The sequence below is a fragment of the Temnothorax nylanderi genome, unplaced genomic scaffold, assembly GCF_030848795.1.
Source record: "Temnothorax nylanderi isolate EJ_2023f unplaced genomic scaffold, tnyl_v1.0 TNYL_tig0089_pilon, whole genome shotgun sequence".
Classification (NCBI taxonomy): domain Eukaryota; kingdom Metazoa; phylum Arthropoda; class Insecta; order Hymenoptera; family Formicidae; genus Temnothorax; species Temnothorax nylanderi.
The window spans coordinates 447,063-472,926 of NW_027249151.1; the positions used below are offsets into that span (position 1 = coordinate 447,063).

Genomic DNA, 25,864 nt, shown 5'->3' on the forward strand with positions numbered 1-25,864 from the left:
GCTCCTCACTGTACATACTTGACGCACTATTTGATAGGTCATAGTAGCGGTTTGACTTATCGACGCTAGGTCGGTAACTTTTAACGCGGGACGTTTTATCGGAATAAGGGACATTAGCAAAAATTCAATACGTATAACAAGGAGAATAATAATTAATCTTTCTTTATTTATTTCTTATTTCTAATAATTAATTAATTATTTCCTTATTCCATTTTTCTTTCTCCTTACTCTAATTCAGATTAAATATTTTTATTATTTAATATTCAATGTTTAAAAGAATATACGTTAAGCTATATTGTAAAATACATGGCAAAATTAAATTAAACTAAAAATATGTTTTAGTTATTTTATTTTCAATTTTAAATATAAAATATTGTGTTGAGTTTTAGTACATATTTTTTTGTCATTGTTATGAAATTATATATTCATGCAAAAATATATGAATTATATCTCCGTTATGTTATGTTTATACTAATTTTTACATCTATCTGTAAATATCAGTTTATCGAAATAAAATTCGTATGTGAAGTCTACTAAATAAAGAAGGAAACCAGTTTGTATCTGCCGCCCTTTATACATATAGTTCGAAGGCTGAACCGTTAACGCGACTGCGGCGCTTCATCGCTTCACGATTGTTGCGTCAAACGCACGCGCGCGGCGCGGTAAGCAGTTATGTCTTTTTGCGAACCGTGTCTCACGCTTGTCACCTTAGTTTTACGAACGCGCGTTTCGGTTGACATGCGTTTTCGCGAGTGAGCACCACAGGCGGGTCGCGAAATCGTCGTCGCCTTTGCCGTCGCCGTTGTCGCCGTCGCCTTTGCCGTCGCCGTCGTCGCCGTCGCCGTCGCCGTCGCCGTCGTCGTCGTCGTCGTCGTCGTCGTCGTCGTCGCCGTCGCCGTCGCCGTCGTCGCCGTCGTCGCCGTCGTCGTCGCCGTCGTCGTCGTCGTCGTCGTCGTCGTCGCCGTCGACGTCGTCGTCGTCGTCGACGCTATCATAATCGTCACTTTCGCCGTTGCTGTAGCTGTTGCTGTCGCTGCTGTAACTGTCGCAGTCGCTGACATCGTTGTTATCGTTATCATCATTATCATCATCATCAATGCTCGTACACCCAGATCGTATCGCATCGCCGTCGTCGTCGTCGTCGTCGTCGACGATAGTGTCGTCAGTGTCGTCAGTGTTATCGTCAGCATCATCGCCAGTGTCATCGTCAGTGTTATCGTCAGTGTCACCATCAGCGCCGTCGCCGTCATCATTCATCGTTCGACGTTGCTTCGACTCGTCGGCCAAATCCCCTGGCTAAAGCTCACTCCGGAGGCGACATGTCAGTGTCAACATCGACATCGATATCGACGTCAACATCGCCTCGATCGCGGCGGGCACAGTGACGACGATTTCCGTCAGCGTACTCTGATGACGTCAGCCGCGGCGCGATATGATGGAGTCCATCAGAAAATGGTTTTACAGGCCTAAGGTGATTACTGATTACCGTCGCTCGTGTCCTCCGATCGCGATTGTACGATTTGCTCCGTACATTTCCTCGTCACCCATCCTCACGCTATGTTCGTTATCTCTATCTTAGCTGTGCCTCCCTCCCTCTCTACTTTGCCGTGCGTTTCTCTTCTCATCTCTCTTTGTGTATCTCATATTTTTCTGCTGCTCTCTATTTTTCTCGGTATATATCATTTTGATTAGCTTTCAATGTACAATTCGCGGGACGTTACGAGAGCACGAGAGTCAGTCTTTCACGATCATTAAATATATTCTATTTTCTCTTTCTTTCGCCTCTCTCATCCCATCTCGTGCCGATCGAACGCGTGCGCTCTTTTCCCTCTCTCTCTCTCTCTCTCTCTCTCTCTCTCGTTCTCACCGCGGACCGCGGCGCGAGGCGCGACTTCGGCCGAGAGCGCTGTTGCCACCTGTTTCGTGAAAATTTCGCACGGCGCGAGGTGCATACACACATGATAACACTTGTACCGTGTACGACTTATACGCGCGCGCGGCATCGCGTACGTATGTTACACACGCACGTTGCGAGGAACGAATTGTCGTGGTTTTCGCGTAATCGCGCCTACGGGAGCGGTCGCGCGCCAAGGCATGTTGGAAAGCGTCCAAATATCCTATACGGGTTTCTCAGCGAAAGTCGGCGCATCCCCGCGACTTTATTCAATTTGAATCCGGAGTAGATACCCTTTCGAGCTGCTCCTCGCGCTTCCGCGCTACAGATTCCGGCGAGCTGGGTGTTGCTCGCCATATGCTGAGCCGTACGATCGGTAGAGATCGGTGCGATTCACAAAATTGTGCATCGCGTTTGCGCGCCTTCTTTAAGACGCGCGGCGATTGTGATATATTGCATCGCGATTTTTTCATCTTATATTTTGAATTGCGTGTAATTTTGTATCGTAAACTCAACTTTGAATCACGTGTCATTTTATATCGCAAGCACCATTTTAAATTTAAATATTAAACTACGAACATATGAAAATGTTAATTTAATCACAACATGAAAAAATATATTTCTTCCATATATTTCTTTCATTATCTTGCCGTAAATAAAAACTTGTGCGTGTCTATAATAATTTTAAGTTTATTTTCTTAGTTCTACGTCATTAAATACTTAATTTTTAAGAATTAATAAAGAGGAACAGATTTCAAATAGACCAGTTAAACCGTGTCTAGTGTTGAAAATATGCATTTAATAATCAGAATCAAACGTGCATTTATAACATTTAAATCATTTTGTTTTACCATTTTCCCATATAAATATTTAATGAATAAAAACTTCATTACAAATGCGATTTTGAGCTGCGATTAAAAATCCAATTGCATATCGCGTTGCGATTTAAGAAAAAAAATCGCGGTGCCAGGGATATATCGCAAAATCGCACGTTTCTAACAATCGGCCGAATTGAAGTAAAGGATTCCGAGAGTGATAACTTTGTATATTAACGTTACATCAATGTGGCACACGAAAGCGTATAGTTTCTTACTCTCCTTCCCCCCTCTCCATTTCCCGTACGTTTAGCTCACGTAGAATACATCGCTTGTTACGAAATAAAACGTTCAAAAATTTATTTGTCAAAATAAAATAAAATAAAATATTACACACGAGATCTTTTTCTTTAATAATAACAATAATAATCTTTATTAACGGGAAAAAATACCCTTTGGCATACAATGAGGAAAAGAGAATGTACATTTTACAAAATCTAATACGAAGATCGTTTTTAATATCAAGCCGGGACTCTGGATTAATTTATTAATTGATATCACGATCTTTTTCTTCCTATTGAATTCCTTATCTCATATTGTCATCAACTGAATTATCTGCTAAATTGGTGGAGAACAACTATAGGATATGGGAAGTGTTACGCTTTCGCATAATTACTTTATTAACACCATAACGCGCGCCCGCAAGCCAATTTACAATGTTACGAGTCGATTAGTAATTGTAGTGAAATAAGGGGACGGTGAGAAATGACGGCGCATAATACGCCACGAATGCCGCGGAAAACGGAGTGAAACGCTTTTGTACTAATTGCAAGGCTAAAGCGCTTAAAATTAACAATGTGTCATAGCGCTGCACGTGACTTTGCGCAAGACGTGAATCTCTTCTTGATACAGGCACGAATAATAAATTCCCAATGATAGATTTCTCTAACGGAAAGGCAGATAACGAATACCGATGAGTCCTTTGATTGTGTAAATTAACGTTCACATCGCGGCTCATCGCGACAAAGCGGAGCGTGCCTTTAATATCGCGACGTGTGATACGGCAGCGCGATAAGAATCGGCGCATTTACGCCCGAGCGAAATCGATTCCCGACAATTGGCGTGTAACGAAATGTTCCCGTATGTGTTTATCCATTTACCGCAGTGTCGCGGAATTTTCAAAACATGCGATTCAATGACCGTCGCGACACTAGAGTTCAACGAATTCAAATGAGATGCGGACACGCCAAGTCGAGCCGCGTATGATATTGAATTGAAATAAATACCTCGGACAGTATATTGCGATATCGCGGGAAAATGTCTCTGTAAGAAATTCCTATACATTTTTTTTTTTAATGCATATTACTTGAGTCGAATAAAGTAACGCATTTGTAATAATTTTGTTAAGGAGAATTAAAGCTACCTATTATTATTATTTTGTTAAGGAGAATTAAACTTGGGTTGGAACAGGAATGTACCACTTGGGTTTTTATTTATTTTATTGCGATATCGCGAGAAAATGTCTATATAGAAGATACAGCACGCGCGAGAGATTTGATCAGAATAGGAACACCATAAAGTGGCTGTTTTTACGACGTTATTATTAACCGGAGAAGAGAGAAAGAGAGAGACCATTTCTACCGTGTCACTTGACACCGACGAAATCCCGGTGTACGATACGATCGATCTGATTTGGTAAAAGGAAGCTCGCACACGACGAGAAATAAGGAGAAAGAAACGGAGGGAACAAAGATACATGGGGATTGCCGGCAATATAGGGTGGCGGTGGCGGCACTAACAAGAGGGTCAACGTTGACTCGGAATGAGTCACAGCGACGCTCCGTATTTTTTTTCCCCGCATCCGATGACATTGCCCGTGCGAAACGAACGCGAAACGCGTATTTTCACCGCGCGGTAGAATTGATCGGGCTTCCTCGGAAACTGCAATCGCTCGCTCGACGGGCGCGACGGTTTAAAAAGCATTTTCTTTTTCGGTTCATATATTCGCGTAAAATTTGCTCTTTGTATGTTGTATTTTGCTCATCGTGCTTCGTGATTCGCGGGATGGGAGTGCGTCATTCACCTCGCCGCACTCGACGTTGAAAACACTTTGTATGTTGTATTTTGCGCGACTTTCTAGTAAATCGTCGTTACGAACTGTTGAGCGCCCCGGCGAAACTGCAAAGCAGAGGTGATATTTTGAAAGAAACGAGCAGGCTCGAGAGAGCGGTTCGTCCGAATCGCGTTCCTCTCCCCCTTTCGTCGGACGACGGCGATTGCGGTCACAAAATAGGTCGCAATTAATTTGCTAAAACGCGGTCTCCGAACGGAGGCTAGAGATGACACCAAAATCAACACTCTAGACTCTAGACCGTAGAATGATTACTGAACACAAACGTCTTTCTATATTTTGTTTATTTCTTGCTCTATCTTTCGAGTAAAATATTATTGTCTCAAGGTGAGAGATATGACTCAGGGGAGATACGACAATCGTGCAGACGTCAGTCTAATTAAACATATGAAACAAGCCCAAGTCGATTAAACGACTGATGAGTCGACTGGTATTTTTGCATAACGGTATAATACTTATTATATGCGATTGAAACCACCACGAGCTTCAGAAGCGAAAGAAGAATGTTCCCAAATTTTTTAAATCTTTTAAATAAGAGATTGTAAACAGTATTTTAATGTGCATCAGAAAAATCTCTGATTTTCCGTACGTCATTACTGTACGGCAAATTATTCCGTATATTTTTGCAAGTTCTACGAACGCGCGGAACAAACGGTATACCTACCGTCCAGAAGCATGCCACAAAATTGATCGGCTTCACGAATTTTCTGATATCGTTTGATGATGACATCTTTGAACAACATTGAATTTTTATATTGATCTTGCCATTCCAGCTTGCAGTTACATCTCGTCAGGATTTGTATATAACGTCAGAAATAAAAATATACAAACGTTTATAGATGCAAATGTGATATTAGAATTTTGCGCGCAAGCTCTAAAGAAGCTCTTGTAGTCGCAAATTTGAATACCGTAGAATACACATCCAATAATAATGCACAGTGCGATACGGAAGAACTTTCTGCGGAGCTATCGGAGAAGTAGATTACTGATTACGTTACGTATTATGTTTATTTACATTATGATGACTAAAGCGAAATTATTATTGAAACAAAAGTTTGAAAATTTTATATATCGCGGTCGAATTTTCTCGTTCTCATCGCCGACGAAGCAAACTTTGCTCGCGTTTTACTGTAGTTACTCTGAAAAAATTTTTTTTTGTTTTAAGAGGAAGAAACCAGCGCGTTTCTTCCACGTGTAAAATTCTTAGAATGTCGCTGTAACGAATTCGTTTTCATTTCGAACATATCGGTATCCCGGAAATGAAACGATTATTGTCATCGTACAGTTTGCGAAAAAAAAACAACAATGCGTTTCCTCTCCCGCTGAGCGTATAAAGTTTGCTTCTCCCTCTGCTCGCGCACAAACGGCTAACATTGTTCTAGTTTTACGATATCGATACGGTAGCTTAATCGATTTATTTGTCACGCCGCGCCGCGTACGTAAGCATGACGCCTGAGTCATTTCCAGTAGGACATATGATTCAATATCAAGTACATCCGTACGGCACAGCACGAACATTGCACCGTCAGAGATTCACGTGCACCTAAAGCACGTTATTATTAGCACGTTATTGAGCAGCACACATAAATAGGAGTATTATAAATGGGAACAGTAGGGGGGATCGTTTCTTATCCGTGATCTCGCCGTTTTCAGTGAAATTATCTCTCTATCGCTATTGGAAATAATATCGATTTCGAAATTTAACCGAGAGAAAAAATTCAACCCCCATTCTATTATAAATCGCGCTTTCTTAATTGCTAAAAATATATTTTCCATAAAATTCTTGTCTGCATCGATAAGACAAGAATAAATCCATGTTTGAACTTTACACAATCGACGATCCGTAAATAATTAGTTACGATCGCGCGCAATCGGTTTATTTTATCTTACTTTTAAGCATATTTTCTTGAATAAATCATTCGTTCTATATGTGTCGGCTGCTCTTTTTACATGTAAAATCGCTATTTTCGTAAAAATCCTTCAGTCGCGTTTTAATCGATATGATATAAATTAAAACCTTGATCGCGCTTCTCGAATCGGATTCCGCGTCGTAATCGGATTTAAAGCCAGCTTTTCTCAAAAAGGGATTCCGAATCGCCGCGTCTCGTTGAAACGTACGTTGCCATCGATGCGACGAGGCACTTCCAACGCGATTTTAGAGCTTACGGTCATCGGGTGACCTATATTGGCCACAAAGTATTAAAATTTACTATTATCCTAAAGTACCAAGCTGCGTTATAATAATTCAACGATGATTCAGCGTGCTTCTGCATCCCCGCCGATGTCACACACTAATTTTCGTTACGATTAAAATGCTCGTTAGGTGTAGGAATTGCAGGTTTCGTCGACGATTAAGTCGGATTCACCCTTTACCCTATACTCGCTCGACGTCATATCGGTATAGTACAAATTCATTCATCGGGAATAATACGGTAGATTTTCCACGCGCCGCGCCCTTTAATCGTGACGTGGGTGACCCTTTCGTTATGACGTAGGCGCGAATTAGTGTCATTGTTCAGATGTGTGGCTCCGTCAGTTTACACTGCAAACGTGGATTTATCCCTCACGAGTATCCGGGAAGGAAAATCTCCGTCTTTTTCTGAAGTCCGAGGAAAATGTGATTCAGACATCTCTTAAGCTTTGCTTGATATGTGAGATATACTTGGAACGCTCAATTTTTTTAAATTAATTTTTTAAATCGATTTTCCACATTTTGTCGTTACAGAAGGATGACACAAGTCTACTGGCTCAGTTCTTTTACGCCGACGAGTCTCTGAACGCAGTCGCCTGCGAATTGGACTCCTTCGACGGCCGACAAGAGCCGGAGAGATGCACGACGCTGGTGAATCAGTTGCGACACTGTCAGGATAAGGTGCTGACGATCTGCAATCAGATAATGGACGATTTGATCCCCGAGAGCCGCGCTAATCGGGACTTCAGGGTGAAATTCCCCGATGACGTGATGCAGGAGAACTTGGCCGGACAGCTCTGGTTCGGCGCGGAATGCCTGGCGGCCGGTTCCTCGATCATGAATCGGGAGGCCGAGAGCTCGGCCATGAGGCCGTTAGCGAAAGCTCTCACCAAGTCGCTGGAGATCGTCAGAAACTTGTTGAGAGAGCACGCGCTCAAGGGCCATATGAATTTGAAGGTATTGAACGTATACCTATTAAGTAAAATTCGTCGACTCATTTGAAAGACGAGTTACCGTCGATTCTAAAGTCCTACGGTGCAGGATAAACGAAAGATATTCCTTAGGTCTTTGGGAGGAAGATAATTATCGATTTTATTCACTTGATCCTCTTGTTTGTTGTCTTGCATATATAGTTTACGATTTGATGAATAATCAGGCGTATGTATTAATAGTATTTACTTTTTTTAGGCGCAAAATCCTCTCGAGCCGTCTCTGGAGAAGCTTATTGAGTCGTTGAAGATTTTCGACCGGCTGTTTGCCGATTTCGAGCTGTGCTATGTCGGCGCTATGGTTCCGGTCAAGTCGACAAAGGAGTACGAACAACAGGAGCTCGTATGTGTATTGTTTTCAGAGACTCTGCAGCGAGCGCTTGAACGCGGGCTGTTGGACCAAGCAGATGTAGATAACTATGAGCCAGCTTTAATGTTCACTATTCCCCGCCTGGCTATCGTCTCGGGACTTTTGGCACCGCCTGGCGGACCGTTGTGCCTCAATTCGCCTGACACCATAAGCGAAATGTTTAGACCATTTAGAGTAAGGAATTCACTTGAAAATTATTGCTGACCATGATCTAGCGAATTTGTTTAAAAGTGTATCTGTATGATATATAGATGGTATTATAAGTGTACAGAAAGGCAAATTCGTAGCTTTTTCTATTTATAATACAATGATCAGGATCAGCATTAATTAATCTTTACATTTCGTAGCTAAGTATCGTCTTCTCTTCACTTGCCAAGATATATACACACACAATTAATTTTCAGACTCTCCTTCTCAAGATAAGAGAACTATTATGGACGTTAAACAACCGCGAGTTGTACATGTTGGAGAAGTTATTATGCTCGAACGAGGAGCCATCAGGCTCGATTACGCACTCGACGAAATCGACGTGTCAGGACATACCGGATTTGGAAGAATACGTTCATAATTTTTATACCGGTTATCCGAACTGCAAAGAATTTATCGTTGATTTCTATACTGTGACGAGAAATACGGGCAACAACATGGACGAGATAGCGAGCGATGCGGTTCAATCGTTGGACGAAAGTAGCAGAGGCGATCAGTTACCGAGCAAAAAGCGTGAGCAGGGAAGACATGGACGTAAAACGAAGAGAAGTGCGGAAACCGAGCGTGAAGATTTAAACATATCCTCGGACGAATGTGATAGTAATGTAATATGTGACAGCGCTGAAAAGATGCAGCAGAGTGATGGGGAAAGTGTTGACGAACGAATGCAATACGAACGGGAATTATCTGACGGCGCTTCGCGCGACATTGGGCAATTTCTTCACGACTGTGATTCAGTTTCTAATGACGAGAACGATGTTAGCGCGAGTCCCGACGCGATGGTACAGAATGACGTTGAGACATTAGTTGTAGCGGGAACCAGTGCTTCAAATACTATCGAAGACACGCGGAATGAGGAAAGCTTCATTACCCCCGACTTGACTAAAATGTTCGAGGGATACTCTGACATGATGGAATCTCTGATGGAGATTCCACAGATGCAGTATTTGTTTAATCAAGTCGCTCATGAAAATACCATTGACAGTGAGGCGCATATATCCGAGAACACTTCATCCGATTCAGACTCTAAAAAACTTATCTCGGAGGCGAATAAAACGCTTTCAAATCTTTTATTAGACTCGAGCGAATATCCGAACGAGATCTCGGAACAAACAGACTCCGGCATATGTACAGTAATATCGTCCGAGAACACCAGCTTGTATGACAAGAGTCCGGAAGAAAAGAAAACTTTTGGTAACGAAATTCAGCAAGAAGGATGCGGTGTATCGGACGAGGAAGACACGCAGGAGAATACTAGCTATTCTTGCTCTAATATGAACTCGCCAAAGAAAAAGAATCCCGCCATTTCGGAGAACTCGTGTGTTTGCGGCATGAAGAATGTTAGCAAAACATCTACTTCGAATCACTCGATCGAAGTACCCGGTTTGCATTCGAACGGAGACAGAGAATCCACCGGCAAAAACATTCCACAAATATCGTCGAACTTCGATGGCACTAACGAGGAATTCGTTGGCGTTGCGTACGGCAACGGCCAATTGACTCTCTGTGATTCCAATCAATCCACCTTTCAGATAAACTATTCTGAGAATTGGGAAAATCTCAATTTGAATATAGACGCGTCGAGTTCCCGGAAAGAGTTCTGGGATGACTTGAAATGTGAAAATTGCCCGTCCACTTCTCGAAGTATCGAGAAAATCGACAGTAAAATAGAAAGGTACGTGCAGGATAAGGTGAGGAAAACGAGAGACGAAAAGCAACGACGGCGACACCAGCACAAAATGGACCGAAACACGCACAAAGCTCATAGTAGACTGGGAGAGAAGAGACACAACCACCTGCAGTTTATGCGGGTGGCCACAAGTACCGAGAGCTCCAGGTCGAATTCCACGGATCGATGCTTGAATGCCCGGTTGACCAGTTTCGGCGCTAGTTTGCATCTTGGTCAAAATACTAGGCAAATGCCGAATTTCGGCAGTCGCAGTCCTCACATAAGTCCGCGACTTCATCACTTTGAGTCGCGCGGACAATGCTGTTGCAATCTCAGCACGCATTGCGTGAACAAACACTCGTCGCCACAAAGTAGAAAGTTGCTGCATCATAGAAGATCACAGTCTGAGCAGATCGCTAGAATGAAGGAAAGAGATGTCGAGAAGAGGGAGGGACACGAACGAGACAAATATGCGCGCATAGAAAGTTGCAAAAGAAAACGTGGAAGCGGAAGTAGTCTAATGAATGACGGATTGGGCCCGAGGACGGACAAGAGCGGCTTGGTGACCGACATCGCAACTACGCCGCAGAACGTGGTTTGTCACGAATATCAAAGTGCAAAAGGCAATAACACCCGCAGATCTGCGCGAGCAGTGAGATTGGTCAATGCCTCGACAGTATCCGGCGTGTCGTATTTAAATTCCCATCAATCTTTAATCTACAAACCCGATGTAGCGTCAAGTTCCAGTTGTTCAAGCTGTTGCGACTCGAGTTCAGAAACCAGCGAGTTTCATAGCGACTGTCAGGACGACGAGGAGATTGCATTGGCGATGCAAGCCGCCGAGATCGCAAATAGAAATCAAATCAGAGCCAAGTTTCGGTAAGAGGATATATTGTTACTTTATTCACACGTACCGTGTAAACGATAACATCATTATACTTGGAGTTTATCGACATATTTAAAAGATATTGATATATTTGCTAAATACTTCAATTAAAAAAAATTAATCTGGATAATTAATTTGAATATGTTTAATATTCTGTCTTTACATCTTTTTTACGTATGTTTTTCCTGTATTTATGAATTTTGTATATTTCTTTATTCTATATATATTTTTACATATTCCTATTTTCCATCTTTCCTTGTACATGCATAATATTTTTTAAAATATAATATGTAGTCTCTTCTCCAAAATATAATAAAATACTGCTATTATTACATTTCCAGATCCTCGGAAGATCTTGTCCATCGCCTCTTCGTTTGCATAGCAGGTGTGGCAGACCAGTTGCAAACAAACTTCGCATCGGATTTGCGAAACATTTTAAAGTGTGTTTTTCTCATGAATAGCAGTCAGACAGTTGAAGATACCGAAGAATCGAATGCTCAGAATTTAGCTTCTGTGGCAAATGCACCACTAGATACGACAGAGACAGAAAGTATTCATGAACGGCAAGAGTCCTTACCAGAATACGAAAATGTAGAGGAAACCACTTCGAACGAACACGACCGAAGTACGGGTATGTTGACTTTTACCTGAATCCATTTTTAAAATTTAATCTTCGTGAATATCTATGAACCAAACAATGATTTAGTATTTAATATGTAAAGTATTCTCTCTCTCTTTCCAAAGGACAAAATTTTTAATCTTAAATATAATATAACAAAAAAAATATATCTCAAATTATTTTTATGTACAAATACAAAAATTAAATGTTTCAACTTCAATTTGATGTGAAATACGGTATAATATAATTTCTTCTTATTATAATTTTGTCTAATTCTTGAGGAAAAAATTAGTCGTGGCCAGAACTACATTCACAAACTTACTATCTAAGTTTCTCCCAAGAAATAGATATTTATTATTTGACATGTAATTATATAAGAAATTTATATTAAATATAATCATGTCCCTGTTTTTCGTTTATATAGCTTCTCCTGTCACTGAAACGGGAGAGGAATGTGTCGAGAGAGCGCCTGTTTGGGTGCCGGACAACGATGCGCCAAGGTGTATGGCTTGTCAGGCAGGATTCACGGTTGTGCGACGTAGACACCATTGCCGAAATTGTGGTAAAGTGTTCTGTGGTCGTTGCAGCAACAACAACGTTCCACTGCCTCATTTCGGGCACACAAAACCTGTAAGAGTGTGCAACAGGTGTTTTCTGTATCAAGTGACGCCTTTTACGGTATCTCAAGTCTCGTCCGCCAGATGAATGTTTCCGAAGTGGCTTGTAAATCCGGTTATTTTCTATCGAATTTTTTTCCCTACGCGATACATTTCCTTTCCAATATACAAGATATTCGCGCAAGTTCGACAACCATAATTTTCATAATAAAATAAGTAAATATTCTTGTATCTTATAGGAACACACGTGTCAAAGTTTCGTTAGAGCATGTAATTATATGATACGCTTATCCGGTGTTGAAAAGTTTAGTTCGATAAATTAATCGCTGCTTTATTAGTTATTCAATTAAGAAATTGAAGTAAATTTTTTAAGTATTCGAATATTTACTTCTCTTCTGCTTTTTTTTATTTCTTAAGATACAAAGATACATTGAATATATCGAAAAATCTGGTGACCTTTCGATTTATCCAATTTTCAATGTATAATTTGTAAAAAAGAAAACTGTAGACAGACGCGTTTGTATAATAACGAATAAAGGAATTGGAGGAAAATCGTTGTCACTAGATTACTTATATGCGTTATTTTTACACTTGTATGCACTTAATCTATAAAATTAGATGTATAGGCGCTAATTGCTCATATTTTTACACATCATGATTAAATATTTCTCCTAAGAAGGTGTCAATCTAATTTGTAACAACTGTGGCAATGTAATTTGGGTATATGGTGTAAGATTTCTCGTATATTTGTTTCAAAATTTATTTAAGAAAACTGTCTACGTATTTAAGCGATTGTATACAAGATAATAATTTTCAAGCACTCTTCTGCACATTACTATTACTCTCTCTATTATTATTTTCATATTATTATTGTCTTTATTATTTACAATTAGTTATTATTATACCTCAAAAATATGATTCTTATCGAGATTTGTTGTTCAAATTATTATAATAATTATTATTAATTTCTTATAGTTATATCATTGTGCAGAAGCTTATTACAAAATAGAGATTTATTTCTGTCGGAGATGTGTGTGATAAAACCTTTCTCGCGTTCTGTATTCTAAAATGAAAAAAATACGATTGATACAGATACATCATTAAGTTATCGATATATGTATTTATAGCAAGTGTAAATAATATATTCTTGGTACAGGTCATAAACTTATGATATAACTTATAAATATAATTCAAAATTATTAAAGAAAGCGTAGAGCCACACACATATTTAAAAGGATTCGAACCTAGGTAAAATATTAGTTTCAAAGTTTTAAATCAGCGGACAAGTGATGAATAGCATTGTTACATCGCTATTGTTACATCGATATGAAGATTCATTTCTTTCGAAATATCTCGATTTCTCGTTATAACAACCAAGAGATCGCATTCAAAACTTATGCATTTTCGACACGCTTGGGTTGACAATCGACAATTGATTCTCCATGGAAGGTAAGGTTTCCTCGTGTAAGACTTACAACATCATTTTCGAAGCGTCAAATTATATATATAGTGTATATACACCTGTGTAATGTATAATGTGTACTTGTATGGGAATGCGTATGCACGTTCAAACGAATAACGATGAAGAACGATAGAACGAAAACTCCGCGTTCAATAGTTGCGTCACGCCGTAACTTATTACCGCGAGATAGAATTTCTAAACGTCTACTACTGCCCGTTGAAGTGTTTTGGAGTATATACACAGGTGCGTTAGCACACACCACCAGCTCCTGTGCCAAATTTACGACAATAAGTTACCTCTTTCTTATATCTCACACGAATTTGGTTCCTATTGGAAAACTCGTATAAGATACTTCCGATTACTATGAAACATTGCGTTACGTTATAGGTCTGGGGAATGCGACTTTTATTCATGATAGACGGTTATTCAGCGTCATACGTGCGCTCGATTGATAAAAAGAGTGGTTGAGTGTGTACAGATCTTTCGCTCATTGACGTTTCATGAATTTTGTCGCAATTAATAGATTTATGTCGTTACCAATTTTGTTTCTAGTTATGTTTTATTATAAGGAGACGTCTCAATTTTCACAAGATGTGAGACAAAAGATATCAATCATGATCAATTTTATCAACTGCTTTCCTCATGTTTTCGTTCTAATAAATTTTCGTTCTTCAAATTTTCATATTTAATTAATCTTAATTTGTTGTTACGTCAATATCTAAAAGTCGATACAAATTCAAACTTGTGGTTTATAAATTAATAGCAATTTTGGACACAATATTTAATTAAAAAAGAGTTTAATGAGTACAATTATGTATAGACGATTGTATAAATTGAACGGCAAATCGATTTGTTGCGGTTAACATCACTTAAAGCAAGGGTGTTAATTGAAGCCGACATATATCAATTAATCTGATCATTTAGACACATAATTATGATTATCGATTTTCATATGAACGTATCGTATATATTAATGTTATCTGCTAAAATAATGAATAGTGATATCACTCGACGCGATCAGATTTGGAAATCGTTATGTATTATAATCATAAAACAGATAGGACTTTTTACTATTCGAAGAAAGAGAAATATTGTACAATGTCTACGGAACAGTGCTTGTAAGTCGTGAGAAAGTTAGTAAGGAAGAGACAAAAAAGAAGAACTTATTTATGTAAGGAGCACATCGAGTAGGAGGTATAATCCTTAGATTACAGATGTTTACACGGAGAGTTATTTTTTACACGTAATCAATGCCTTGCTAGAATATCGTGCTTTCAATTTCGAATGCGACGAAGAAAGCCTCCGGCTAAAAAAAAGGCTAGCGATTAAGCGCGACACCGCTGCTTAAGCATCTCCCTTATGTACGTGTGAATCATTTTGGTGATCAGGTTTTTTCCCTGTGCCTAAATTATATCACAGGCACCGAACTATATTAATAGTGGAACGCTCCGACGCGCTCGAAATGTGATCTGAGAGAGATAGCTCTAATTTGAAAAAATCTCATGTCTCTCTCTTTCTCCTTTCCCTCTTCTTTTCTCTCTCAGAAAAAATACAGTCCAATAAACTTATTTGACGTTCTTTAAAAGGACATAGTAATAAAGTACTAAACCTAGAGCAATATATTGGCAGCAGATTCGATTAGAAATTGCTATAGATATAGCAATGCTTTATATCCGCATTGAACTTGTGGTTTTTTTTAGTAGAGTTTGCTGCTGCAATTTAACAGTAAAGTATTTAATTAAATTAATTGGTGATATGGCTCACTGCGCTAACTAAACTTTCGATAAGAATGTGCAAGATTTCCACTGAATAAAAAATGAGAGAAAAGAATAGAACTTTCTTCTTGCATATGATTGGTATATATGTATGCATACATTGGTATATATAGATATAAGAAATTGTTTAAGGAACTAAAGAGTTGAAAGAAAGTTTTAAAAAGCATGGCACTGCGTCCCAACTAGGGACGAATATACATTAAAGAAGAAGAAAAAGAAGTAGAAAATTATCTTTTATAACAAATCTAATTCTCTCACTCGTTCTCTCTTTCTCGGTGTAAAACACTTCGTGCGATGCTTATATAGGAAGGAGAATTCCAGTATTACCATAGTTCAGTGATCGCAGATTAGCCTGTGAGTATAAATTAAACGAAAAGGATAGAAACGTGTAAAAAAAAGGAAAAAAAAAGGGAAAATAGATATGTAAAATATTGAAGAGATGAAACGAAATATAGAGTGGATCAAAAGTCACGATGCCGCGAATAAATTCGATTAAAGAGAAGCTTTATTGTATTTATATATGTGCGAAATAAAAAAAAATAATATAATGTTGATTTTGACGGAATTAATATTATAGAAGAAAATTAAGGCTTATTTTAAATCAATTACTTTAACAATAGTTTGTTGATTAGCTACAATGTCGTTTCTCTTTCGACATGGTGATTTTGGTCCACCCGATACGTCGAGGGGCTTACGATTTGCCAATTAATTAAGAATTTTCCATTACAAGACAACAAAATGTACTCCTCTGAATTATTTTTGTATTATTTGCCTAAGTGGTACGTATAAAAAAATATTCTTCATTAAACTCGCGTTTGTCGATAGATCGTCTCGATAAAGGCACATGATCGTTCGCCGGAGAAACAATCGGTAACAACGTGTAACCAATGATAAAAATGATGTTATTATTAATTGCTATTGACCATTGTACTTGACACCGAATTCACTTCGATCGATATCGGAAGACTAACGATGCATGATATTATGTCACGTGTCCATGATTTTTGAAGGAATGGAGAAATACTTGTAGACGAATGCAATTTATAGATGGATGTGTATATGCGTGTGTGTATGTATATGTGCGTGCAAGTAACAACTATTCGCAATATTACATCATGAGACGAAATGTCTCTTTAATATTTGAATGCACTGTGGTTTCGGTAATGGATGTATTCAAACACGAATATAAATAAAGTTTGTTAATTAAAATGTTTCTCTCTTATTATCTTCAGCTATTAAAATCTGTCGAAAACAGATTTTGCAGAGAGTCCACCGTAAATCTTCTTTGCAGAACAAGCAAGACGGCCTATTCACATTAGGAGCGGAAAAGCAAAGTATGAAAACGTAAAATTTGTTCAAGCCAATCAGAAGTTACATTGTATATTGATTGCAGTCACTATATTCTTTTCTGCTTTTGCAATTCCACAGAAAATGTTTGAGCAAAGAAAGTTTTAAACAAGTAAATAAAATTATATTTTAAGAAAAATTATACTATTTTATACTGTTTAAAAATATTTTTTTCTTGCAATAAATGTGATGAGTATATCAATAAAAAATATAAATATTGGAGTGTGCTGAAATGCTATTTGACCAAAATAAAAGAAAAGTTTAACTAAATTATATAAAAATCACTAAATGTCCGAAAGAAAAAGTACTCTGCATCTCTCACATCAATTTATTAATAACAAAATTTGTAGCATAGTATTAATTGTTACAATTCTCTGCAATCAAGTTAAATGCTCAAGTTTCCATTGACATTTTAAATAGTTAAAGCGTCACATGATATTAATTGGGGACAATAAAAATATCTTGACTAATTCGAAGCAGATTATCTTAGTGGTAGCACCAAAATGATAAAAAAAAATATCTGGGAAATTCTTTTGATTTTTGTAACAGCTTTTTTATTTCTTGTCAACTGTTACTTATACTAGCAATTATTATGAGGTGTATATCAAGTATTTGTAATATATGTATAGTTATGCTTCATTGTTTCTGCGTCACACATTTCTCTTGACTCATCAGTTACTTATTTGTTACAACTTTGTTGTATGAAATATCTGGGAAAAAAAAGATATCATATATTATATTTTATTCTTATGTTAATAAATTATGTTTTGTTTTATTATCATATCCAGAATTAATATCCAGAAAAATGTCAATATATCTATCGCTACATCTATCTTACCTTAGCGTTCATTCTTAAGCTTCAGGTGTAGCTAACGGGGCTTCTTTCTTCTCTTCAATAATAATGGCGTCTTTCTTTTCACCATTGGATTTGTCATTTTCATCCAGTTCCTTTTTGGGAGCCACCTCCAAATATTACAAACAAGATTTATATATTGAACATGTTTTTACATAAATAATGTACTTAATTTCGTATATTTATGAACTATTTCTAAAATGATAAAGAAACAAGATTATCTGCAACATCAATGAAAAAAGATACTACTGTTATACATATCTATACCTTAGAGATAAAGAATCGTATGTCGATTTTTTTTGGAGATTTCGAGAAAACAAGTTTTAAAGTTTTAAATAGGGAAATGATAAATTTTTAAAAATATAAAATAAAAGTAGCACCTTGATTTATTAAGTTTTCAATAAAGTAATTTAACTGACATGTTTAATAGTGTAATTGCCAATAACACGCTGTATCTGGTTAAAAAATTAGGCACTATAAAAATTTTCAATACAACTTTTTCTAAACATTGTATCTTGGGAACTAGTAATAATAGACATAAGACGCTTTATCATTATACAATTTAAGCTTCTGTTATATTGAAAGATGTATTGACTCCATTTTGACAAAAACTGGAGATACGATTCTTACCTCTAACAATAAGGTACAGATATGGAATTGTAGCAATTCATATAAATGTTTATGGAAAGTTTTCAACAAATTTATCAAATTTTACGAAAATTGTTTTCTTTTCTCATCTTAGCAATTATTATTTAATAAGAATACCGTCAAGTTTATTTCAATTATCCTCTTACCTCCTCTTTACTAGCTTCGTCAAAGTTCTCCACTAGATCAGGTACCTCGTCGTCCTCTTCCAACGTAGTTTTCCCGACCGCACTTCCAGCTACTGTACTCGCTAATCGTTTCAGCTGTGTCAGACCCTCCGGACCGAGCTGGCTCAATATTCCCGGCAACATTTCGGTTATCTGTTTATTTTCTCCATGACCAGTGATGGCAAATGTATTAGCGGACAGACTAGCCTGGGCCTTCGGATTATTAAAATGGATGACCGTGCCGTCATCTTTAATCATATTAACCTCCTCTATACCAGGAATTGTATTTACAGAAAGCTTTTTCAGACAACTCTGTAACTTTTTGTCGTCTGTGGCAGCAGTTGCGTGTACGACCTGCAAAAGTAAAGAAATAACATAAATGTAAAGACGTCAATGTTTAATTCTGTCACAAGGAAATAAATAAAACATTAGTGTTCTGCGTAACATTGTTCCTGCGGCATATAAATGTTACTTCCTTCTTTTTTGACAATTCAATTACTATTCGTGTATTATGAGAGCTCTAACAAATAGAAAAAACGTTATTCTTAGTTAATATCTATTGTACAAATCGGACTACAAAACGATTATCAAGAAGATCATCAAAATAGCTCTGTTTATAAGAAATCTGTACAACATCCTCACTTCTAAATGTAGAGGTTATATTGCAAAACAGAGCAGACGGTAACTAACTAGACTAACAATTTCAATTCGTTGTCCCTGCGAGAAGAAATCTTGCGATGTCACGCATTTATTCTGATTTAAGGATCGGCATGCAATGCATATTAATAATGATGACGATGGATCGCGCGTCGAAGGGCGATAGAGAGCAAAATGCACGAGCTAGGTCTCCCTACGTTAAAAAGAAAAACAAAAAGAAAGAAACGAATTAACCGAAGTGTACGATGCCAAGTGCACATTACCTTCTTCTTGCGTCGGGGTGTACCCTTGCCGCCGATTCGCACTTGGGCCTGGAGCTTCTTGAGCTTCTCCGGATTCATGCTTTAACCTCCTGTCGTGCACGAGGGGGGTGACGGGCGCGCGTGAGCGTCGGGTTGACCTGCGACTAGTAAACGGGTTGCCTCCAACGAGAAATCCTTCCTCTCACACGAGCGGGGTCGACGTCGCGCGAGCGCGGGGACCGGCTACACACGACACGTGCTCACTCAATTCGCCTTGAGATGCTCGAGAAAATGGAAGCGTACCCTCTCGTTCGCTCGCGGATCCCCTACGTCAGAACTACTGACTTCCGGAGTATCCGCGGACGGCGGCAGCGGCGGCGCGCGGATCGTTTCCGCCGCGCGCGACCACCGGCACCGATTCGAAACGTCGCAAGAGACCCCGCGCCCCCCGCGGCTCGGCGTTTGCTGTTATAAAAAAACTTGGCGCTGCTAGACCTCGAAATTTTAAATAAATAAGGACAACAATAAATAAAAATAATTCAGAGAAGAATGCGACGGGAGTAACAAAATGATTATCAGCGTGGTGTGTATGTACGAGCGAGTGATATGGGTGTGGGTGATGGCGGCGAATAATGCGGCTTAAATTAAGTATAGGATAAGTTTAGATTTTTAAGACGTGCGTTAAACATTGTAAAAGCGATTAGAATTAAGTATAGAATAAGTTTACATTTGTAAGAAATCTAGCAGCGCCAAGTTTTTTTACAAGAAAAATTTATGTATTTTAACAAAATATTTTTATTTTGTACTGTTACCTCTGTAATTCTTTGCGATTAAATCTTTTATTCTATTGAAAAATACATGTATAAACTTTGTATTTAAATACCTTGTATTCCCTTGTTGGGTTTAAATATTTTAATAAAATATTTTTATTTTGTACTGTTACCTCTGTAATTCTTTGTGATTAAATCTTTTATTCTATTTAAATACCTTGTATTCCCTTGTTGAATCTTGTAAAATAATTATTATTTATTAAAAAATACACATATGTTTGTAAACTTTGTATTATATAAGTATTTCCTTGTTGAATTTAAAAATTATTAATTTTATAAAATTGTTATCATATCCACTAAAAAATACACATGTAAACTTTGTATTTAAATATCTTGTATTCCCTTGTTAAATTTAAATAAAATTTTTTAATCTTATAAAATTGTTATCATACATTCTTTTTTTAATTGACACAATGTAAAGATTTTTCAAACTTGTGCAACAATTATTTTTTGAGGCAATATATATGTTCTCTCTGCAATCGGCGCTGTAGTTTAAGGGCTTACACCTGAGTAGCATTTTGAAAAAATCGATTTTTTTTTTGCATTTCTTGAAAATATATAGTTTCAAAAATATTGTGTTAAAATATTATTAAGAAATTCGAAAAATTGTAGAAGTTACGGAGGTTTTACTGAAGCGGGGCGGAGCGGATCGTAGCGGTATCGCGCCTTTTTCGCCGGTATCGCAAGATAGCTCTCTCCTCTCAGGACTTCGTGTCCTTTGAGAAGCCTCTCCTCAAGAACTTTTATATGGCCCCGGAATCGCCGACTAAAGGTAAAATTAGAAAAAAAAATTTTTTAAAACAATTTAATTGTTAATTAACAAAAAAAAATTTTTTTTAATTATTACTAATAATTTCGAGTCAAGATGAAACTTTTTTGTCTTTTGCATTTTTTTCGTAAGACAAGCTGTTTTCAAGTTATAGCATTATAAACAATTAATGATATCCAAATCTCTTCTCCAACTTTAAACGCGTTTTTCTCGAAACATGGTTTTAAAAAACGGTGTTCACGATATCTCGAGAACGGATCGATAGATCTTTTTGAAATTTGGACACGATATTCTTGGATGCTTTGTCTAATTAGCTACGATCAGACTTTTATAAATTTTTTGTTACAAATGTTTAAAAAATGCATTGGTAACTTGAAAAAATAGGTCAAAAATCGACTTCAAACTTCAAACAGCCGCCATTTTTAGAATTTTTTTTAAAATTTTTTTTGGCTCGTAGCTAACTGTCTTGTATATCACTAATTAGGAATTTAATGCCTATTTTTGTTCCAGATGACGTACAACCCAAAATGGTGAACACAACAAAAAAACGGGGCTTACGCTGACGCCAATAAACAATATTTATTGTTGATAAATTTTAATTAAAAAATTCACTAACGTACTAGAATACATGCATGCCCTTTTTAACAGAAAAAAAAGTTTTTGAATAAAGCAATTATTTTCCGAGAAAAAAATTCCCAAAATATGGTCACTTTACTCAGGTGTAAGCCCTTAAAGAGATATCATTTCTTTTTTGTAATTGTAATATAATAGATCACTTGAAGCGCGACTCTTCTTTGATAAGGTAACGTAATTTTGTGATGGGTATCACTTGGGTTATAATTTTTGGAAATAAAGATACAACTGCTTAGATTAATTTTTTCGAGATTTTTCGAGATACAAAGATTACGTCTACCATTTGTTTTTTCGAGGTAGATATCACTTTTGGATTGAATAAAGTAACAATTTTGTAATATAATAATTTTGTTAAGAAAAATTAGAGCTACTACCACCTAGGTTAGAATAGATTTTATTCATTTTTGAATTTAAAATTAATGATACAACCACTTGGTTTTTTTTTCGAGGTAACAATCACGTGTACTTGGCGCCTTTTTTGCCTTTTTTGAAAAAAGTATTTAATTAAATTGGAGCCTTGCTCCATTTCCAAACTATAACAGTGTCCTGTCTAATTCGCACGCCTTATCCCTGTCGGGGTAGAGCTCGTCAATAGGCGCAACGGTTTGCGCCCGGATTCGCCAAAAATTGCAATGGTGTCGAATGGGGACTCTATACTTTGCCAATGATTACCGCTTTCGAGCGGTGCAAAAGATATTCGGACACGTGGGTTATCTTTGTATAATTCACGCAATTCACGCATCCATTTATCTCTTTCCAGTATTTTGCAAAGAGATAAACGGATACGTGAATTTTGTTGAGCTTCTATTTCTATTCCTTCAAGTTTCAACTGTTCCAGGCTCTCTAGATTTTCGAGACAACATAAAAGTCCTTCTTTACATAAATATCCCGTCAGATCCAACTCTAAAAAATATATATATTGGTCATATATGCAACTTAACAATAATTTTGATATTTGTATAATCTTTATATACATATATACCTTTCAAATTTTTGCATATCTCTGAAATTTTGAATAGGACATTATTGTCGACAGATCTGCATTCCATTAACCGTAAGTGCGTTAAATGCCTGCCGCAATTCTCAAGAAATTGCACGAAATGCGAAGAAGAAAAGTCGCATAATGTAAGATCTAATTGTCGCAAATATTTACATCTAGGTGTAAAGTAGCAAAGTATATTATAAAAATAAGTAGGACAACATATATTTCGCATGTTCAAACGTGTATATAGTAGAGGGTCCCGTGTTAAATCATTGAAGCGCTTATTTACTTGGTTCATGAGGCATAACGTCTTCAAGTCTAAGTGCTTTAATATTTCTAGAATTACTTCATCCTGCAAAGATAGAACACAAAACTTTAGTACATGAGATAACATTGAAATAAATATTATTATGAGAAGTAGACTTTTTAGAATACTTTACAGAAAGTGCAGAAAAACTGTCAGATGGTAGCTCTTTGGATTCACCCATACGATTTACATAATCAGGAATTACCTTCCTAAAAAGTACAGATGCCTTTTTGTGCTCAAAATTATTCTTGTGAAAACTTATTTTTATATCGCTGCAAATAATGTCAACATCAAAACAAATTTATTTTTATTATTAATAAAATAAAGAAAGATTAAATATTCCCAGATAGCAAAACGTCAGTTGTATTTACGAAATATGTGCGAAAATTCGTGACGAGTGTTTGTGCAAATAACATGTAAAGCTGCGTCTGTAAATGCTTAGCAACAGTATTGAATTTGTTTCAAGCAATGATTTATTCATTATTTGTTACATTTTGGTAGCAACAGTTTACGCCCAGAAGCTCCATTGGCTATATAGTTTAAATATTATTGATGGAAACAACACATTTTTGCTACAAAGCACCATAAATATAAATTCTATTATAGAGCTACGATTTCATTCATGTTTACGCAATGTTTGTGGCAACAATACATAAATTGTTTTCAGCAATGATTTGCACACTCACGTTTTGCTACCTACTTAAAGTTGACAAATGTAATACCTTTTACAAATAATACAGTGTCCAGGAAAATTCTTTTGAAGATGGTCAATATCCAAATGTGCGTTTTCGTAATTTGCTGTTAGATTATGGACATCCTCATGGTGAGAATACATGCAGTTAAGTCTTTTTAATAGATCAGTTAAACTCTCTTCAGGATTTCTAGGAAGGATCAGTTCTGACGTTCCGATAAGCATCACAGCGTCTAGCTTTGTGTAGTCTAATATACTGTGCTTAAATTCTAGTTTGAGTATGTTCGTTTTAAAGTTACACAGCTGTAAGGGTGGGGAAAATAGTCTTGATATCGGAGGCACAATCTGACCCAGGTAGCAAACACAAGTCATTTTGACGTCAAATTTTGGTCCTTTACTGACCATTCCTGACGTCACTAACTGGCGGCATAATGACGTTAAAATGACGGTCTAATGTCACAGACAATTGACGTCATTTTCTGACGTCTTATTGACGGCAAAAATAGGTCCATTGTACGACATACCGGTTTCTAGAAATGTTTTTTATGAAATTAAAATGTTAAAATGTCTACTTGATAAACGTTTATAAAAAAATGTTTTTTTTCTTTATCTAAGAAAAAAAAACTTTTTTAACTGTTTCGTTACATGCCATGTGCGTATAGCCGCTCTCAAGGCGGTCACCCATCCTAGTACAGTACCGCGTCCGAGTCGCTTGACTTCGATGATCTAGTGGACAGTGACGATCTTCTCACCCTGATGCTTCCTTATTAACTGTACTTGTCTATAACAGGTACATCTTTAAAGTGTTCAAAAATCTTGTAATGATAATCTTCTTGATAGCTATAACACTGCGTGAAATAGTTATCATAAAACTATAATCACACGCAACTACATCCACTTATACCATAAATTCGCCACTTCAATCATAAAGTTGCTAAACAAACATATTGCAGTTAATTTTGTGGTTTTTATTTTATTATTACTTTATTAAACAATATTAAGAAGTAAAAATAGTTATATTACAAAAAGACCTTATTTGGACGACTTTAAGACGTCTTTAAAATGACGTCTTTAGATGGTCTAAGAAATGACGTCTTATAAACGTCCATTATTAGTCGCCGATGTCATAGACTAACCTAACCAAAAATGACTAAAAATAGACGTCATAATGATGTTATGGAATAACGTCAGTATAATGTCATTTTTAAAGACATAGTCGCTTTTTGGTCATTTGACGTCATTTGTACAAACATGACTAGTATTTGACGTCAAAATGACTTGTGTTTGCTACCTGGGGAGGTGATCCATCCCACAATAAAATCCACCGATCATTTGAAGAATCTTGAGCCCAAATTTTAATTATGTTTCCAGGATTATATACTTCGTATATAGAGACTCTGATTGGATATACAGCTTTATGATACTCGATTTCTATAAAATAGAAAGTAAAATTATAATTTCTTCCCAATAGAAATGTTTCTTCTTTAATAATATTTTATTTGTCAATTAAAATATTACATACCAATATTATTGATGTGTTTGATATCTTTTTCATGCCATGGTATACTTCTACCAGGTAGTGCAACGCTTGCATGCCATGAAGATAATGACATGTCGAAATCATAAGTTCTCTGTATTAAAATATTGAAATGTCAAAATGTGTCAAAAATACTACAAAATCTTGTAGCATAATGTTAAACTGTGATTACTTCTACAGGACAATAACAGATAATCCCGCGAAATATTATACGCATACCATAATGAATGTTTCTGAAAAATCTCCATATTTTGGAAATTTGGTAGGTGCCCCATACATGTAATGTAAAGTATTAAGTGTGTCGAGATTATTAATATCATTTTTACAATGCTTCACAAATTGATAGATAAAGTCAACAGAATTTTTCTCTCCTGTTGAGACCCTGCCGATGTAGGGATACTGACTCAAACTCTCACTCTCAAATGGATAATGGAATGTCATATTCTTTCTCTGAAAGCAGATATTAGATATGAAGGTTATAATCCTTGCCCTTTTTTGGCATAAAAACGCTAAAATGCTGCATTATAATATACATACTTTACATTTATTATAATTATATAATTAATTATATCTATTATA

General features: G+C 36.9%; 3 protein-coding genes and 1 long non-coding RNA gene across 5 annotated transcripts; 1 reads left to right on the plus strand and 3 right to left on the minus strand.

Moving 5' to 3' along the window:
• Positions 1–630: 630 nt before the first annotated feature.
• On the plus strand, positions 631–16,834 carry LOC139774888 (lateral signaling target protein 2 homolog). Of its 2 annotated transcripts, XM_071710421.1 has the most exons (7): positions 647–752; positions 1,022–1,471; positions 7,566–7,988; positions 8,220–8,564; positions 8,795–11,145; positions 11,494–11,783; positions 12,196–16,834. In XM_071710421.1, the coding sequence occupies exons 2-7, from the start codon at positions 1,433–1,435 to the stop codon at positions 12,474–12,476; spliced, it is 3,729 nt and encodes a 1,242-aa protein (XP_071566522.1). In that variant the 5' UTR covers positions 647–752; positions 1,022–1,432; the 3' UTR covers positions 12,477–16,834. The 2 variants fall into 2 exon arrangements, with proteins under 2 accessions (XP_071566521.1, XP_071566522.1); XM_071710420.1 differs by having other exon boundaries at positions 631–1,471.
• Positions 16,835–17,286: 452 nt separating this feature from the next.
• Positions 17,287–19,874, minus strand: Bic (bicaudal). Its single transcript, XM_071710422.1, has 4 exons — positions 19,558–19,874; positions 18,620–18,991; positions 17,811–17,935; positions 17,287–17,682 (listed from the first exon to the last, which is right to left on the minus strand). The coding sequence occupies exons 1-3, from the start codon at positions 19,633–19,635 to the stop codon at positions 17,825–17,827; spliced, it is 561 nt and encodes a 186-aa protein (XP_071566523.1). The 5' UTR covers positions 19,636–19,874; the 3' UTR covers positions 17,287–17,682; positions 17,811–17,824.
• A 3,043-nt stretch (positions 19,875–22,917) lies between these two features.
• On the minus strand, positions 22,918–25,183 carry LOC139774864 (F-box/LRR-repeat protein 4-like; the record flags this gene model as incomplete). The annotated part of the gene is made up of 5 exons (XM_071710369.1): positions 22,918–22,923; positions 23,040–23,102; positions 23,263–23,266; positions 23,780–24,168; positions 25,040–25,183. Coding segments are annotated over 5 exons (606 nt in total), but the record flags the coding sequence as incomplete, so codon positions are not given.
• A 41-nt stretch (positions 25,184–25,224) lies between these two features.
• LOC139774894 (uncharacterized) lies at positions 25,225–25,787 on the minus strand. Its single transcript, XR_011718708.1, has 2 exons — positions 25,505–25,787; positions 25,225–25,379 (listed from the first exon to the last, which is right to left on the minus strand). It is a non-coding gene; the product is annotated as an uncharacterized lncRNA (long non-coding RNA).
• Between the last annotated feature and the right edge of the window lie 77 nt (positions 25,788–25,864).

Coding starts and splice junctions, on each gene's coding strand:
- Bic (XM_071710422.1), bottom strand. CDS start 19,635: ATGAATCCGGAGAAGCTCAAGAAGCTCCAGGCCCAAGTGCGAATCGGC. Junction 18,992..19,557: donor CACCCCGACGCAAGAAGAAG/GTAATGTGCACT, acceptor TTACTTTTGCAG/GTCGTACACGCAACTGCTGC. Junction 17,936..18,619: donor ACGAAGCTAGTAAAGAGGAG/GTAAGAGGATAA, acceptor TAATATTTGGAG/GTGGCTCCCAAAAAGGAACT.
- LOC139774888 (XM_071710420.1), top strand. CDS start 1,433: ATGATGGAGTCCATCAGAAAATGGTTTTACAGGCCTAAG. Junction 1,472..7,565: donor AATGGTTTTACAGGCCTAAG/GTGATTACTGAT, acceptor TTGTCGTTACAG/AAGGATGACACAAGTCTACT. Junction 8,565..8,794: donor AAATGTTTAGACCATTTAGA/GTAAGGAATTCA, acceptor ATTAATTTTCAG/ACTCTCCTTCTCAAGATAAG.